Source organism: Poecilia reticulata, linkage group LG10 (assembly GCF_000633615.1).
Source record: "Poecilia reticulata strain Guanapo linkage group LG10, Guppy_female_1.0+MT, whole genome shotgun sequence".
Classification (NCBI taxonomy): domain Eukaryota; kingdom Metazoa; phylum Chordata; class Actinopteri; order Cyprinodontiformes; family Poeciliidae; genus Poecilia; species Poecilia reticulata.
In genome coordinates this window covers 20,472,967-20,490,107 of record NC_024340.1, presented here as the reverse complement: position 1 = coordinate 20,490,107, position 17,141 = coordinate 20,472,967, and the positions used below count along the sequence as shown (strand labels likewise).

Here is a 17,141-nt window from a genome sequence, read left to right as displayed (position 1 = left end):
CAGTCGGAGGTAATTGAGAGGCTGAGAGAGGACCGGGGCCAGCGAGCCATCCTCCATCAATGTCTCGTTCTCTGTCTCTGTGTAAACACTGTTACTGTACCGCCTGAATATTAATACAGCAACACTCGGCCGAGCGAGCGTGTACTGACTGATGGTGGAAGTGTCCTTACAAGACTGCGCACTGTTGTTCCTGTTTCCTGCATCACTGAAAGTCTGTTCAGGCTGACACTTTCTCTCAATTTGACCTCGCGGGAAGGCAGAACAAAACTGGTCAATGATTTCATTTAGTTTTTTTTCTTCCCCTCCACCCCCCCACCCCCATTGCTGGAAATCAGAATCAGCATCCTTTACACTTTAGCCGACGATAAAAAATATAAGAGCAGTGGGGGAAATGTTAGCCCTGAGCCATAAAGAAACATTTGTCACAAACATCTAAGGTAGAAGCTGTACATCTCCACAAACTGTGTAACACAGTGAGGTGGAAGGATTTCTTTGTTTTTTKTATTATTATTATTATTGTAAATCTGAAAAGTGCTTTGTGCAGCTGTAGCTAGTTTGTTTTACTCCAGGAGAAATTTGTGTGCAACCAATTGCAGCTATTCAGAGGAATAAAGAATAGGTCCATGGTGACACTAAGTGAACTGCACAAATCGTGATTACTTGTTCATTGTAACACTGCACATCTTTTAAAACATACCATTCACCAGCACACCACAGTGATAGAGACAGCATCAGACTTTTGGAATACTTTCCTCAACCTAGTAAATGAGAATAAGCGGCTATATTCTTGAAATTAGCGTGTGACCAAACTTGAGGTACGCCGCAAAGAGGGGGGGAAATATTCCAGGGTAGACGAGTGAAGCTGGACGAGCGTGCAGCAGTAATTAAAGCTCCAAACAAATCAGTTTGCACTTGTGGTTGTAATGTGACAAAATGCGTAATAGTCTAAAGCAGCGCTTCTCATTTCCAGTCCTCTGCATGTTTTAGATGTGCCTCTATTCCAGATCAGCTGATTCAAATGACTGCATTATCTCTTCTGCAGCCATCAAGTGCTGCAGAAGCCTGTTAATCACCCACAGATTAAATCCAGGTGTGTGGCAGAAGGGAAACGGCTAAAACATGCAGGGCAGGGGGGGCCTGAGGACCGGAATTGAGAAGCTCTGGTCTAAAGACTCTGGATACTTTTTAAAGGCACTGTAAATTAATCAGTCTTATATCCAGTGCTGGCATTTGAGTATTTATTTATTTTTTCTGAAATGTTGAACTGCTTTCACAAGCTCGTTTCGCCACTCTCCAGCACAAACACCCAGATAACAGCTAATTGGATAATAAGTTGGAAGATGCTCCATCTTTCTCAATCGGCCTAATTTGTTACTGCTCACATGAAGTTTCTCCACCCTCTCTCTGTTGCCTCATTATTCACTCGCACACTGATCACTAAATACAGAGAGACATAACGCAATAATGATAATGCATAACAGCAGCATCTATAACATTATGAAGACTTCTAACAGGATTGAATCCCCCTGGTTACTGTGGGCCATACAGTTTTACATTCGTTCATAAATAAACTTCGGTTTCACATTAGTCTGCTGTGTTTTAGTTGGAGGCAGTTTTGGTTGCTTCACCGTGGGAATTTATGTGATTCACATCATCGCCGTGCCCTCAACGGGCTCTGTTGTATGGCAAGAGCTTTTTATGTCTCTCCTAATTGCAAGCTGCCTGATTAAAACACCAGAAATAACGAGGTATTATGATCATTATCAGACGCCTTGCATCTAAATTCCTCTTTAAGTCTCCCAGTCTGTGAATGCAATCAAAACTTGTCTGAAATTGTTATTCGTCAGAGTTTTATTGTCAAGAAGGGTTATTTCATGGTCTCAGGACTAATAATGGAGCTGTCACATGCACTGTGATGTGTCCTCTTTCTGTAATTGATGGTGACGTGCAGAAAGAGCCGACGTCGAGGCGGCTGATGGCGTCGGCGAACCCTGCAGCTACTTTTCATCCCGGCTGACCCAGTCTTGTGGCTGGATTTTTTCCTTTTACATTTGAGATGTAATGTTATGGTTTAACTACACACATGCTCTTGTGAGCCTGAAAAACTTAAGCGCATCCATGCTGTTTTCGCAGGAACCAAGATGTAGAGAGGAGCCAGATACTTCTGATCAAATGCATTGATTAACTGATCATCAACACTGTGATCACGACTATAAAAGCAGGAGTTTTGCCAGTTTTCCGCTTAGGGGTGGGGGACACAATCACATGTTAGATGGAAAAAGAAGATCAGCAATGACGGAATGCTTCATGAGACATTCAGCTAACAAGATGAGACACTACGTGATATTTTGGTTCCAAAGTAGGAAATATTATGCCGATAATTTTAAGAAAACAGAAACTCCTCCATTTGCTGTAGTTCAAACATAGAATGAAGATTTTTCAGATCACAAATCTTCTTGCGAAGAAAAGTGTAGAGTAATTCCACTTGACTAGTTGACACATTGTTGTTTTTATTCTTGACTAATTCTTAGGTGGCCATAGCATCCAAATCTAATTAGTACTTTTTTACAATGGTTAAACTTCCCTTAAGGTACATCTGATTGGTCTCACGCAGAATGCTGTGAGATCTTCTCTTCATTTTTCCCTTGTTCACACGGCACAGACACTCTGACTTTCTTTTTCTGCTGCTGACCTTGGAGCATCAACAAACTCCTTAAATTATCCCCAGACTGACAAAAACCCGGCTTCCTGTTTTCAAACCTGTAAACATGTTTCTGACTCAGACTGCCGCAAATTAACGAAGGAGGAGGAGCTGTGCGTTTGTACCTCTGACTTTAATTAAACCCACAGAATCAGTTTAAAGCCCCAGACTTGCCTGCCTCCTTAGCTGCTGTTCAAACATTTCCACATTTTACTTGGAAGGTACTTTATAATACAGCTCTGTTAATTTCCGCCTTAATTTCAGAACCATTTTCTGCTTTGTAGCTCTCAGTTCTCTCCTGCAAAAAGCTCTTTTAATGTACTTTAAACAAATCATTCGCTTGGTGCAGCCGGTAGAACACTGCTCATTAGGTGCAAATTTAGAAAAAGATTATCTTGTATTTAGGAGGGAATTGAGGAACTCTTAACAAGTGATTTATTTCCTGTGTGAATGACAGAGGTGCAGCCAGCCAAAGTAAACGATTTGCAGCTCATAATCGTCTCTTTGTTAAACCCACCACCCACGATCACCGTAGCACGCACAGTGGTGGAGGCTGGAGACAGTTGCTGCAATATAATGCATTCCTACTTTTAGTAATACAGACTCGTACATGACCGAGCTATTTTATTTACAGCAAAGGTGAACGCTGAAACTCGCACAAACATGGAAATGGATTTTTAACAGAGCTGAGCAAGTTTCCTGTAAAATTACACAATTATGAATCAAAGCTGACCAAAAGGAAATGCGTCACATGTTCCACTCTTTGTTTATGCATCCCTTTGTCCTCATTTTGTCCTTCCTACAAATAGTAATGGGACATGACACCTCATCCCACGCAGTAAAATGCATTAAACGTAAATGAACAGACACATGACGCCTTCATGTCCTCTGGTGTCTCTTCAACTCTGCCTATTTGCATTTTCTCACGTTTTTTTTTTTTTTTTTTACCACAGAATTTAAAGGTGAGAAATTGGTGTATTGGTTTTTGATCATTAAAATATCTGAGCTACCAACGGATTTGCAAGAAAAAAAAAATCACAGGAAATGTTTGCACTTTTGAGAGATTAGTGTTGGAAGTCACTCACACTGATGGATATAATGGGAGACACATGGACGAGCAATGTCAGAGCCTGTGGAGATTTGGAGGTTGTGATGTGTTTACGTCCTGAACTGTTACTTTCTATAAAAGCAGATGTCTGAGAGTAGAGAGAGAGAGAAAAGGGTTAATTATTCTAGCCTCTCTACAACTGCAGAGCGTTCATTTTTACCATTGATTAACCATAACAAATGTTTTAGTCATTCATGAGAGCACGACATGTATTCCTGGAACCTACGGCTACCTTAAAAAAAAAACAAAGATTATTTTCTTGTCCTTTCAATATACTTTTGAAGATTAGAGGTTAGCTAATGAAACTTAATGGGAGCCATAAGGAACTTAGAGTTAACCTTTTGGCTCCTTCATAGAAGTTTTTAGAACATACAGGATTCTTCGCTCCATTTAATGGGTAATTTCTTGCACTTGAAATGTCCATTCAGTTACTTATTTTACCTTTTGGTTCTTTTTGGGATACTTTCTGGCTGTTCCTAGCCTGGCAAAAATCAGCCCCTACAGTTTGTTTCGTACCGAGGATCTGGGCTGTTCGCTGTTCCTGGAGGAGTGGACTCGGTTTAGGTTTTAAATTTTACCCAATTGCTAACATTTGCTTGTGATGTATGTAGTGCACCAATTCAACGCTCGGATGATCACTGTCATTTGCATTTGCTGTAAACAGCCATCCTCCACTATGAAGAGAGAAATGCTGATCCAAACAAGATGTCTGTTAATGTTCAATCGATATTAGGAAGCGTGGCTAACACGGACCAGGCAACTTTGTTCGCTTGCTCCACTACCATTGCTAAAAGTACAACACCTTCAGACAGATCATCCCCAGATTCAGTTTTCTTCAAATGTTAAGTAAACATTTATACTTTCAGTTTGTTTTTACTTTACTTTTTTTAAGTCTGTATCAGAGGCTGAAATCGAAAAGTTGAAGCAAATTTCTTTTTTTTTTTTAGATAACTGTCTTCCCTACATTAATGAGTTTCTTTTTCAAGAGGCTTTCTTGGTCTTAATGGATTTAATTAATTTGAGCTCCTTTATGGTCAAAGGCCAACTTCCATGCTTTAATAAGGCAAATTACTCAAATCCTTACTGAATCTTTAAATAGCCTTGTGGTTTAGAACTTGAAATAGAAAAGTGAAGATTTTGAAACACAATGGAACTACATGTAAATTAAAGCAGTTCATTAAATGTCACTCTAAAAACATCTACATACACTCAAAAGGACACTTGTATTGAAACAATGTGCATGCAGTACTGATCAACGTACCGGCTCACAATAAGTATCATTTCTTTTCTCAGAGAGAGTAATAGGCTGACATTTTTCTTCTTTTTTTATGTGTTTTAACGCTGAATTTCTTGGGCGTTTTCTGTTGTTGGTTTCAAACTAAGCCAGTTTCATTTTGACTGCGTTTATTGACATTATGAAGAAGACTTTTCCCCTCCTCATTGTGATTCAGAGGAAACAGCCACCTTCCTCTCAGTCTCTCCTTCTGTCCGCTGTTGACAGGACTTGGCCTTAGCGTTAGCATTAGCCTGTCCACTCATTCCCTTTGGGCCTGTTGTCTCTTTTGGCTAGCTGTAGAACTCTTGGCAGGCTAGCAGCTAATCCAGACTGGATGCTAATGAACTCTGGCCAGTGTCCACCTCGTTCCTGTAGAGATGTCTGCTGCTATAGAGCCCAATGGCTAACAGGCCAGCACAGATGAGCAGGGAGGCAGAAAGACAGAGCAGTGAAAATGAGCTAACTGGCCATCTGATAGCTCTTTTCTATTGTCTCAATTTGTGAATAATTCAAGAACACAGAAAAAAATCAGCAGAATATATGAAAGAAAACAGGAATTGGAAGTGAATTTGGAGAGACTTCATTATCAATGCAGCCCAGTAATCCTGCCCATTAAATGCACACATTTTATTAGAATCTTTCAACACAATGTAAAGCTGGGGTAATGTGAAGATGAGTTGTCATTGAGTCAACTGCTTGCCATATTGCGAGCTTTGACTTACTTAACTCTTTGAGAGTAAATTCATTTGTGTTAAAATCTCATTTTCTGTTTCTTCTTTGAATTTCCAGTGTTATCTTACCTCAGAAATGGAAACAAATTGTGTCTGTGATAATTGATTTACAAAGTTTCTCAAGATCCACTTTGAAAAACATTCTTTGCTGAACTTCAACACTAATTCAACCCTTACAGAGAACTTTGTGGCTCAGTTCTTAGGATGTCTGATGAACAAATGATAAAAATGTAAATTATAAGTCATTTTCTGAATAGCAAAAACTATGTTGGTATAGATTCTTACATGACCATCAGAGGTACAATAATGCAACCTCTGTTCTTTGAAGACATTTTGGCCCTATATGAACTGAAAAGCCTTTTCAGTTCATATTGAAGAAAACTGTTTGAAGGTTACTGTACTTTTTCTCTTAATCTTTGAAGATTTTTCACCTCTCATCCAGTACATCAAGGCTGAGAACATTGAACCTTTTTGCTGATTTATATATGTTTTGGTAAATACTTTCACTCACATTCCTATTCTTTCCCTTTATTTCTATGAAGGGTAAGACTTAGGTTAGAGGGTCTAGCATAAGGCTAGAATGTTTTCTTAACTCTAAGTTGATTTGATGCCCAAACATGATCCACAAAAAATAAGTTTTGATGCATTTCTGATTCTCTGTAGCATTTTAATAGCTAGATATTATTTTCAATATTTGTTTGGCAAATCCAAGGTAAAATCTGTTAAGTGATTATTAAAGTTTCCAACATGATTCTTAGAAATCTTCTGTCTGATCAGGTAAAAAGAACGAATCCAAATCAGTGGTGCCTTGTTTTCTCTGCCATTTTGTTTGCAACAGGTTTTCCTTCCTGTTTCAGTCGGACTCTCTTTGTCTTTGTTTAGATGTCATTTATTCCCACAGCAGAGGCTTCTCTCTTTCACTAAACACTGCGTGCTGCAGCGCTCTGTCAACTTCCCTCTATTGTTTCTAGACAATCGACCTGACCTCCACTAGCATGCAACTATTTTTACTGCTCTCACAAATGGACTTATATAGAAACACACGTGCATACGGGGCTGCTACCTCTTCAGGCGTACCTGCGCACACATGGTGCTGTAAGAGATCCCTCTAAAACAACTGAGCTGCAGACAGCCATCCTCAGAGCTGGTGTGATTTATGACCCTCACGTATGACGATGGAGAGAGGAAGAGAGAGAGGGAATGTGCCGTATAGAGTGGAGTGGAAGACTGAAGGGGAAACTTGAGTTTAAAGAATGGATGTGTGTATTCGCTTTTTCGTTTTTTTTTTCTCCAAAGACATTCCCAGGAGGAAAGGGAAGAATGGAAGAAAAGTAACAATAACAAAAAAAAAAAACATTCCTTTGATCCACATGTTCCTGATAAAACCCACACTGATTTTTACAGCTGGTGTAAATCCGCAAACGTTACACTCAGATCTAAGGCTATAAAAGGCAAGACCAGACCGAACATAATCTCTCTAAAAAGTACAAACGAGGTGAAAAGTCATATTGAACAATATAAAAGTTTTGTTTTCTTTTACTTTCAGGTGAAAATTGTCACTGACATCAAGCCAGATAATGTGGAAGGGGAGAGAGTTTTCATAAGCACAGATAGTCTTTTCCGCTGAACTCTGACTGATCTTTACCTTTTCAGATCCCATTTCTTATCATTTCTAAAGTGTTCATAGAGTGGCCGAAGCAGGATAACAGAAAATCTCAACCCAATTTTAGGAAAATCAAGAGAAACCCTTCCATGGTTCTCAATGGTTTCATTCATTAGACTTTTCACTCTGTTTTTCAATGCTTCAGTGGATGCTAAAGGGTGATAGAAATCCCTAAATTACATCATAAAATTAGAAACTAAGTTTTCCAAATCAAAGAAGGAATTATTTTAAACACAACTGAATTTTTAAAGGACTGTAACCTCAGTGGTTTTTCAGAGTTTAACTTATTCCCCAACTTTTATATGAATCAGACCTGACCTGCAACTGCTGCTCAACCGAAATTCTCTCGTCTTTAAATGTCAGACAGGATTAAACACCAAACCTTTCCCGATGGTACTGTAATAACAGAACCATTTATATTTTGTGATCTTTGAGGTTTAAAAAAATGCTGGAAGATATTTTTCCTGAGGTCACACATTTTTGCCCCTGGATTTGGTTGACTTCACGAGACGCCTCTTTTATCAAACCGGTAGTTAGAGTTTATTATTTTGAACTGAGGCTTGGAGAAAATAAGACAGATTTCTGCAGCAGATGCCAGAACTTCACTTCGAAATCATAGTTTCTCGTCTTGCTTTTCTTTGTGTTGAAGCTGGACTGTAGCCGAGCGAATCAAAACCACATTTCCCACATGCTCATCTCTCCCTTTTCGCCCGTTTTATCACTCCACCTTTCTCTCATTCTTTCATCCTCCCTCACTTTATCCTGGAGCCAATTATAACCTGCTGCAGCGTTCCTGAGTGGGGGGAGGCAGGGAGGGTGGGAGGCGTTCTCAGGGATTAACATACCAGAGCTGTCAGCTGGATACCTCTCCATCACTCCTTTCTGTCTCCAAAGTTTTCTTGGCTTTTTTGTGAAACTTCTGGTAAATGACAATACACACAAACATGAACACAGCAGCGCAAGGGGAACCCGGCAATGACACATGGAGTTAGGATTATGTAAACACATTTGAACAGAGAGAAAGCTTTTCAAAGATCCAGCCTCGGATCCATCTGCACACTGTCAAAATGTATGCTCTGCCTACACAAAACAAACACATCGTGCATTTTGTGGATTTGCTGTGCTGCACATTGGAAAACATTCTTGTCAGCTAAAATTCAAAAAATTATCTAATTTACTGCAAAATTGGTCCAAATCATCATATCTCTTCCACCGTGCCTGAGATTTATGGTTGGTTTTCTCCAGATATGAAGTTGAACATTATGGCCACACATCTCTACTTCGACCTGCTTTATCCGAAGGACATTGTCCCAGAAATCTAGTGTTTTGCTCAGACGCAGCTTTGCAAGCTGAAGTTGTGCTGCTGTATCTTTTGAGCTAGAAAACGCTTTCTACTTCAATCCAACTTTTTTCCAATTACCATATTGTGAACCCAAATGTCCAATATGCAAAATGAGGCCTGCAGAGTGTTAGCTGGAGCTCTTGGGTTATCTGTCATGTATCTGAGCATTGCAAGGTCTGACTTTGGCCTAAATTTCAGGGGATGTCTAATCCCTGGGAGGCTGGAGAATGTTTTAAATATTTTCCTCTTGTGGATGATCTTTCTCATTGTAGAGACTTTAGAAAGTTTGAAAAGGGTGTTACGAGTTAAGTTTAAAATGAAAACTTTGTTAGGAGCCAATTGTTACTATGCCTTGGTAAGTAAAGCACGTAATTTGAAAGTGAATGTACAATAACCAGGACTGTTGTATTTATTCCATGAGAAGCCGGGAACATTTTTTTGGCAACCTTCATCTAAATCTGGACATTTTATTGTTTGCAGACCAACGATAGTCTCTTACAAAACATTTGTGAAAAGTCTTTTGAATCTGTATATGCAAGCCAAATGCTTGAGTGGCAGATCCAACACATCAGCAAGCAAGAAATGCACACACAAACAAAAATGCTGCAAACAAACCCTATGGTCAGTTGAAGAGGGAGGAGTGGCGGATTTCTCTGGGTGTGTTGAGTGTTGTTTTCCTGTCTGTTTGCTACCCGTTGGAACTGTGTTCAGTGATCTCAGAGTTTGAGAGACCCGCGATGGATCAGCAAGGCGGCAGAGTGAAAAATGCCAGCAGCAGCAGATTTATTCAAGTTCATTTCTCTCAGCTGAGCATCTCAAAGTACAGGGTTTCTGTCAGTGTCAGTTTTGAATATATATATATATATATATATATATAAAATATACACGACAAAACATTTACTTTGTTGATTGTGTGCGTCCGTGTGTGAATCCTACTCTAAAAGCTGTTTACCAGAGGATGTGACTTGCGTGCGATGCTGGAGGTGAAGGTGCTCCAGACTTATGGATTCATGTGCAACACTAGATTTACTGCCTCACTGATAACACACACACACATACACACACACACCTTCAGCGAGGAGGAATGCAAGCGTGCGGGTAAAGTCTTGGAACCACATGAGAGAAAGTCAGCTGACCTGCTTTGAAGGAGTTGATGTGAGGAAGGCTGATGCTGGGCGACAGATTCAGCGATACTAGCTCGTTTCTCTTGCACAGAGTCAGAGAACAAGCATCGGATTGTGGATGTTGTCTGTGCAGCTACAAAATTTTCAAATCAGAGAAGGCTGAAAGGCAGCAGTGGCATGATCTTGATCGAGGCATTTCTGTTGGCCTTCCTCACTTCATGACTTCTTTGTTTGCAGTATAAAAACACAAAGTCAAGTAAGTGTTTTTATTGTTGTTATGTAGAGTTTTTCAGCTAAATCAAGACTCAATGACCTGACTGTCCCCTGACAGTGCGACCCTACGTAACAAAGCTTTTTGGTCAAGTCATGACATTTTGCCTGATTTGTTTTTATCCATCCATTTCTGCATTTCAGGCTGCAGAAAAGACGATACTTAAATTCATCTCCCAACACAGGAGACTTTCAGGGATTAAGGATAAAAATCCATCAATAATTTCAGTTATAATTCTGCCCCATTCTTCCTGCGAATATTTTAAATTCATCCGCCACACTTAAAAGCTTACATTACAGTATAGTTTGTCCTCTATAAAATAATTGTTGTAACAACAGCATAGTTTCCCAAAGTAGTTCTTTCAATTCCATCAGCTGTTGATAATTGATGATTCTTGATGCAGAATCATAGATTGCATCAGTCAACAGTGGAATTGCCTCATAAAATCCCTCCAGGTTCATTGAATGGTGTAGTGATATTCTGCACTGTAGACTTACAGATATGCAAATTATGTCAAATCTTTCTTTGAGAATGTTTTAGCAGCATCTATGAAATGTTCGAGTGCTAAAATCATATGTCCCTTTTGTTCTTCAAAGCTTTTTCATGAAAGCAGCACAAAAGGAATAATATCATTAATCCTATGCTTTGTCTCTTGCTTAATATCTCACCAGACGCCTCTTTATTTAGAATGTGTTGCAGCCTAAAAGGCAGGGATGGTGACAAAATGAGTACAGTCTCAATTTCAGTGAGAGTAATACCTCTATTTTTGGTTGTTTATTTTCCATTTGTATTTTACATATACTCTGCTTTTCTGATTTAATGGCGTATAATAATGTTTGTGGCACATTTTGTTCTGTAAGCCAAGTTTAGTCATGTTCTGTGCAAGATTTGAATAGTTTTTGGTAAATGAGAAGCTAAACAAATTCTTTTCAGACTTTTGTACTTACTTGTAAAGCAGAGTTTTTTTTTTCTCCAAGTAACATTAAAATAATGAAGCATTTTTTTTTCTATTAATGTCAACAAATACAAAAATGACAATCGGTTAGGTTTTCAGTGCTCTGTTAACAGGCTTCCCAATATTTGGTATCTCTTTTCTTTTTTGTGCTACATGAAGTTCAGCCACATAAAACTCCTTCCACAGAAACAAGAAGTTGGAGAACACCTTCTGTTGACCGTTCATTCTGGAGGACTGGTGATTGTGAGAGGCAGCAGCATGAGGCGAGAGGTGTTTAGCCAAAAAACCCCCACTAAAACCCAAAATGTTTGTCCCTGTGATGATAATAGAGCATGTCTCTGAGTGCAACAATGTGGCTCATTGAAGTGTTTTTGTCAGCTGAGTTGAGTTTTGTTTCTGGAACCGAGTCAGCCAAAGCAAGAAAAGGGGGGAAAAAAGCTGCTGTGGAAACAAATATTTTTCTCTCTTTCCCGTCGTCGTAACTCTGAGGTGAAACTCTGTGCTTATCTCAAACCAAACACACACACGCAAACACGCGCACGCACCCATACACACACACATCCACAGTGCATCCATAGTGTATTTTGCATAGGGTTTTTTTTTCTGCCTGAGCTGATGGAAACTCATTTCCCTGCTGCAGTGGCTTCATTTGGATTCATGTGGGAACTTTACATGGAAACACAAAGCTGCTGTTTGTGCGCTGCTTCACTGCCTCTGCAGCTCCACGATCAATGGCCATTATCAGCAATCGGACTCTATCAGTCCAAGCTTTTAGCATTTTATCTGAGTGATAAACTGCCCGTGGAGGTATTTACTTGAGTTTTATAAATGCCCATAAGCTTTTCTACAGAATCATAAACAGTCAGGGTTGCAAATGATGAGAGCAGCGGTGCTCTTCAGCCCGGAGGTGCTAGAAAAGGGAATTGAGTTGTTGCTACTTTGAAGGAGAGAGAGAAGTGAGCCATGTTGTCTCCGCTCTGAAAACTTCCTTAGTGGTGCGTCCTTCAGTTTTCTGCTGCATTGCAAAGAAAATATAGTGGCAACATTCTGTCACAGACAGGAACCTTGACAACAGGGCAACGTAAAATTAAGTGCTTCCCCTGCCATCGGAATAAATTGTAAGTTTATTATTTTTCCAACAATGGGATGCTTAACTCAGTAATCAGTAACTTATTTTCTTCCTGTAATAAAAGTCCACAACAACAGCACACATTTGAAAGCTTTTCCCTTTAAATATTTTAGTTCTCCATCTCCATTTTCAGTCAGCCTTCGTAAGCTGTGTGCACATGTTCTGCTCCTGTTCCTGTGTAACTTACATGCAGCAGTAAACACATACAGACAACTTACAAAGCTGCTCAGATCGGCACAGCAGGCCATTTCTCAAAGTGCTGGCACCCCGCTGCAGCATCGAACTCGCAACCTTCAAGAATAGAAAGGAAGAGAGACGAAATGAGGGAAACCGGGCGGTGCTGTGGATTAGTTTGGCCGCTGCGGCTACATGAATTCTCATAGAAACTCTGCCTAACAACTTCATCCCTCAGGATAATGCAAAGATTCTTTTCCTCAAAGATTTCTTGAAATTTCTTTCCTAAAGGCTTTTGTTTGTTTCTCTGAGAACTTTTATTGACCATACACAAAATAAAAATGAAATATTTACTGGATAATTAAATCGTGTTTTGATATCCTTCTTTGGCTTCTGTTCCCAAACCAAATAATGATACGAGAACCTGAAACTGGTTTCCACCGTAGGGTGTCCAGGCCCTTGTGAAGTCACTGCCTCTTAATCAAAAGGATTCAGTGCAGGCGAATGGGGCGTCTCTTTGGGACATCTCTCAATTGAGGTTATCTTGATACTTTCCACTATAGGAGAAGATCCAGGGGAGAAACCTGAACTTGTAGGAGGGACCATACTTTTTTCCTTAGCTGGATAATGCCATGCAGCTCAGGAAGAGGTGGCGTCTCTTAGGAGAGGCATTTGTCCTACTTTCATTGACGTGTTACTACTGTGACCCAACCTCTGCCAAGCAGGATTCTAGGAAGTAATAAATGGATTCAAATTCATGACAAAGTTCTGTAATCCATATGTATCTTGATCTTTCTTTTAGCTATAAATTAAGCTGGAGTGTGTAAAATGACTTGTACAACCCAGAAACTTTCTCCTGAGAGCCAGCTTTACTCTGACACTGTTTTCCTGTAGCCTAACTGAAGGATGATGTAAATGCATTTTGTTTGCCTGATTAACATTTTAAATGCCCCTCAGCATTCGATTTACTGTCGCATAATCAAAATATTACCCGATACATGGAAATTTGGATTCATCCGTCATGAGTCACCGTTGAGCAGTGGTTGGTCCGTCGCTGCCAGAGGGATATAATAAAAAATGACACATATTGTGAGGAAGAGTGGGGGCTCGACAACAAGTTTGTGCCCTGGGGGGGTTAATCCGACACTTGAGATGGATTTGGACAAAGTGTTGAATAATTTATAACGTCGCCACGCTGCTTTTAAGGCAGAGAGTTGCCGTGCTTCTTAAGGCTGTTGCTCAGACTCCATCGCCTTTTCTTTTTTGGGACCAGGAATACTTTAAGAAAATTACCGTGTCGACCTGAAGGGTCAGTGCACCAAAATGTTTCATACATGTTGATATTCGCACCTCCTCTTCCTCCTTTGTCGCGGCACTCCCCGGTCATCTTTTTTTTTCTCCAGATTTTGAGCTCATCCTTCATTCTTTGCTGGGATTCAACACATTTGTGTCGAATTATTGCTGGCAGCCGTTCATCTTGTGGTCCGAATGCGTGCATGCGTCTGTGTGAACATGTGATAATAAGTGTGTGTAGGTTTAGGAGTGCGTGTGCGCATGCATACTTGATAAGGACAGACTTTTATAAGCATGCACAATGCAGCCTCACACACTCTTATCTCCCACAGAGGGAGGTAATGAGGATCTCTAATACACACATTCACACTCCCACACACACACACGCATGCACACACTTGGTTATCTTCCTCTCCGTGTCTCGGCTGACAAACACCCAGCGAGGCGTCCTGCGTTCCTCCTCTCACTGGTTTTTAATCATCTCTGAACAATGTGGCCCACTGAACGCGCCTCCTCCTCTTCCTCTATCACCTCCTGCAGGAGTTTGAGCTGCAAGAGGAAGAGGAACCGACCTGGACTTCTTATCAGCCTCAACCCACCTTCGTCCTGCTCCTCCAGCTTCCTCTTCCCCCCGCTGCTCCTCTTCCTCTCCTCTTATCCTCCTTATCTGCTTTAATTCCTCCTTTCTGCATGATGGATTTAACGATACATCCACGGCCTCGCTGTTGCCTCTCCCCGTGATGGTAATCAAGGTCAGTTACTACAGATTCAAGGAAAAATGGCTCATCATGCCTCTCTTGTTTTACATAAGTGCACATGTGCGTTTTACCTGCAGACGGCTGAGCATTCGTCAGTGAAGAAGCTGTTTGGGGGGAGGAACTTCCAACAAAGTGCAGCATTAACAGTTTCCTGCAGAAGAGAGGCCGTGATGAAGCATTTTCCCTTGAATTCTTAATTACTGACCTTCATCGCCATTACCACAAACTCTCTCCAGCTCTTTATATACAGTTTGGAGGGTGGGAGGAATGCTAACAGCAGAAAATGGGGCAAAAATGCAAATATAAATAAAAATATCACCACGGCAAAAAGGATGCAATAAAGGTTCAAAGTATTTTCTATTGTAGAATAAGGTCTACAAGGTGATTCAAAGTTCATTTTACACATCATTTAACTGAGTTTCTGTCATGTTCGTTCGAACATTAACATTCTGTTTGACTGAGTGTTTTAAATCTAAAAATCTCTTATATTGATGGCCACTAACATATATAATAGGTTTTTCCATTTTAATAAATTGCTAAATGCCTGTAATATTTCCCTATTTTTCACGTTTCATAATAGTGCTTTTTATTATGGCATCGCTCATCTTCCTTCTTCCTATTTTGGATCCCTTTATTGTTAATGATGCTTCAGTTCACATCAAAAAGTCATAAAAATAACAAAAGTTCATTAATTAATCCCAACCCTCTCTGGGAACCTCCCTTGTGTTTCGGGCTGATGTTTGACACAAAGTAGGGCAGAAGAGAACAGCATAGCTGGTCAGAAATACAGCAACTATTTATTCACTCACAGTGCGACCATCTGGAGGACGAGGACATGGTGTTCAGCTAAAGGATAGCGGCAGGGTGTAGACTGAGGTAGAGGTTGCGCTCGATGTTGGTTGGTCTTTTTTTTTTTCTTTTTTTTCCCCCTCCCCTCCCCTCTGATCTGCTCCACTTTCTCTTAGTTCAACATGCTGAGGAGGCACTTCTATTTCCAGCAAACAAACACGCAAATGCAATCAGTACAAAAAGGGCAACAAACAAGAGAGGGTGGGAGGTTGTCTGTTCTGTTTGGGCGGTGGAGGTGTTAGACAGGCAGGAGAGGGATCCAGACGCCTTGCTCCGTAAATACAGAAGTGATTTATTTCTTAATACTCACTCAGCAAAGTGAACGGGGAAAGTTAGAGGCAGCGGCGAGTTATTAATAACACAACCTGGCACACTTTGCTTTCCCAAACACACCTGATCGAGAAGAAGACCGTCCCAAAATCCCAGGCAGGCGTCGCAGCCCAATATTTAGAAAAAGAAAGTTGTTCTTCTTTTATTGCTGTCTTTACTCTGGAATTCTTAAATCGTCAACAACAAAGCCCATTCCTGTCTTTGCTAAAAACATCTTGTATATAAAGTTGTGCTCACAGGTTTACATAGCCTGGCCAATTGGCCACGTTCTGTGTGTGTGTACTTCTGTGTCTGTGTGGTTTGAAAATAAAAATGACAATAGAAATCAACCAAATTGCTCTGATCTGAAGTTTACATTGCCTAGTTTTTTAATTCCACCCATTTCCTCTTTAGCACTAATGACGACTCAAAATCTTGTGTAATTTGTAGATGATTCTTGGGATTTGTTGTATAACCCGAATGTTTGAGATCTCGCAAAAGTGACTCAATGACACAAAGTTCAAGAGACAAATATGAGCACTCTGGGATTTTCACTTTCTCCTGTTTTAGAAAATGACAGGTGGACTTGGTCTTATGTTTTGGATCACTGCCATGCTGGCAATTATTTAGCCGTCTTGTTATCAATGTCGATCCCTGTGCCTCTGTTGATCACACATTAATGCCAAACATCAACAATCCAGATCATGGTGTCAGTGTAGAAATAGAGTTCTTTTATTTCATAGTGCTTGCAGATTTCTCTCCTTCTGCAGTGTTAAAGGTTGTGGCCATAATATCCACTTTTGGCCTCTTAACTCCAAACAACTTTGTTCCAGGAATCCGATTGGTTGTTTTGTCTCCCATAATTAAGCTGCTCTGTTTCGTTGGCAACGTAACAGCTTTCTTCTAGCAACTCAGCCAGGTAGCCCTTCCCTCATCTGCCTCCTCATTGGGAGTCTTGTATGTCAGCTGAAGTTATTAGTTTGTCTCCTTCACTCACATTTCTTTTTCGTAATGGTATAGTGATAATTATTATTACTATTTCTAAGTCCTAACTTAAAATTTGAACACTGCTGAATTTTCTTTTTCAGTTTTTTCAATAATGATTTTGTTATTTTATACACCAGTGAGGCATGGTACTACAACTACTATCATGATTATCTCTTTGTCATTGCTCCTGATAGGCAGCACAAACCCATCCTGACCTCAAACTTGATGCGCTACTTGCATGCTACCTTTTGCAGATGATATTGCCCTAGAGTATGAAGAATGACAGTTTGCCGCTCCAAGCTTGGAGAGAAAATACTCAGATACAGCTTCTTGTTAGGGCCGAGTTTCTGTCACAAGTGAAAGAATTGAAATACTGGTAGAAAGTTGGTATATAATAGGAGAGGAAGATTGCAGCCAGAGCAGTAACGTTTTGACGTTTTCAGTTTACCAATTAATCTATTTCCAACTCAG

General features: G+C 40.2%; 1 protein-coding gene across 8 annotated transcripts in view; it reads left to right on the top strand.

Moving 5' to 3' along the window:
• Nucleotides 1-17,141, top strand: part of LOC103471465 (protocadherin-1) — a 212,805-nt gene that overhangs the window by 82,459 nt on the left and 113,205 nt on the right. Inside the window, exons 4-5 of one of the 8 annotated variants that reach the window (XM_008420495.2) lie at nucleotides 14,308-14,519; nucleotides 14,603-15,002. The exons of 6 other annotated variants lie outside the window; for them this stretch is intronic. In XM_008420495.2, coding sequence (XP_008418717.1) covers nucleotides 14,308-14,508 — 201 coding nt within the window. In that variant the 3' untranslated portion in view covers nucleotides 14,509-14,519; nucleotides 14,603-15,002. Of the gene's footprint in view, nucleotides 1-14,307; nucleotides 14,520-14,602; nucleotides 15,003-17,141 lie in introns of those variants that run through there. One more of the 8 variants, XM_008420496.2, reaches the window with a different exon arrangement.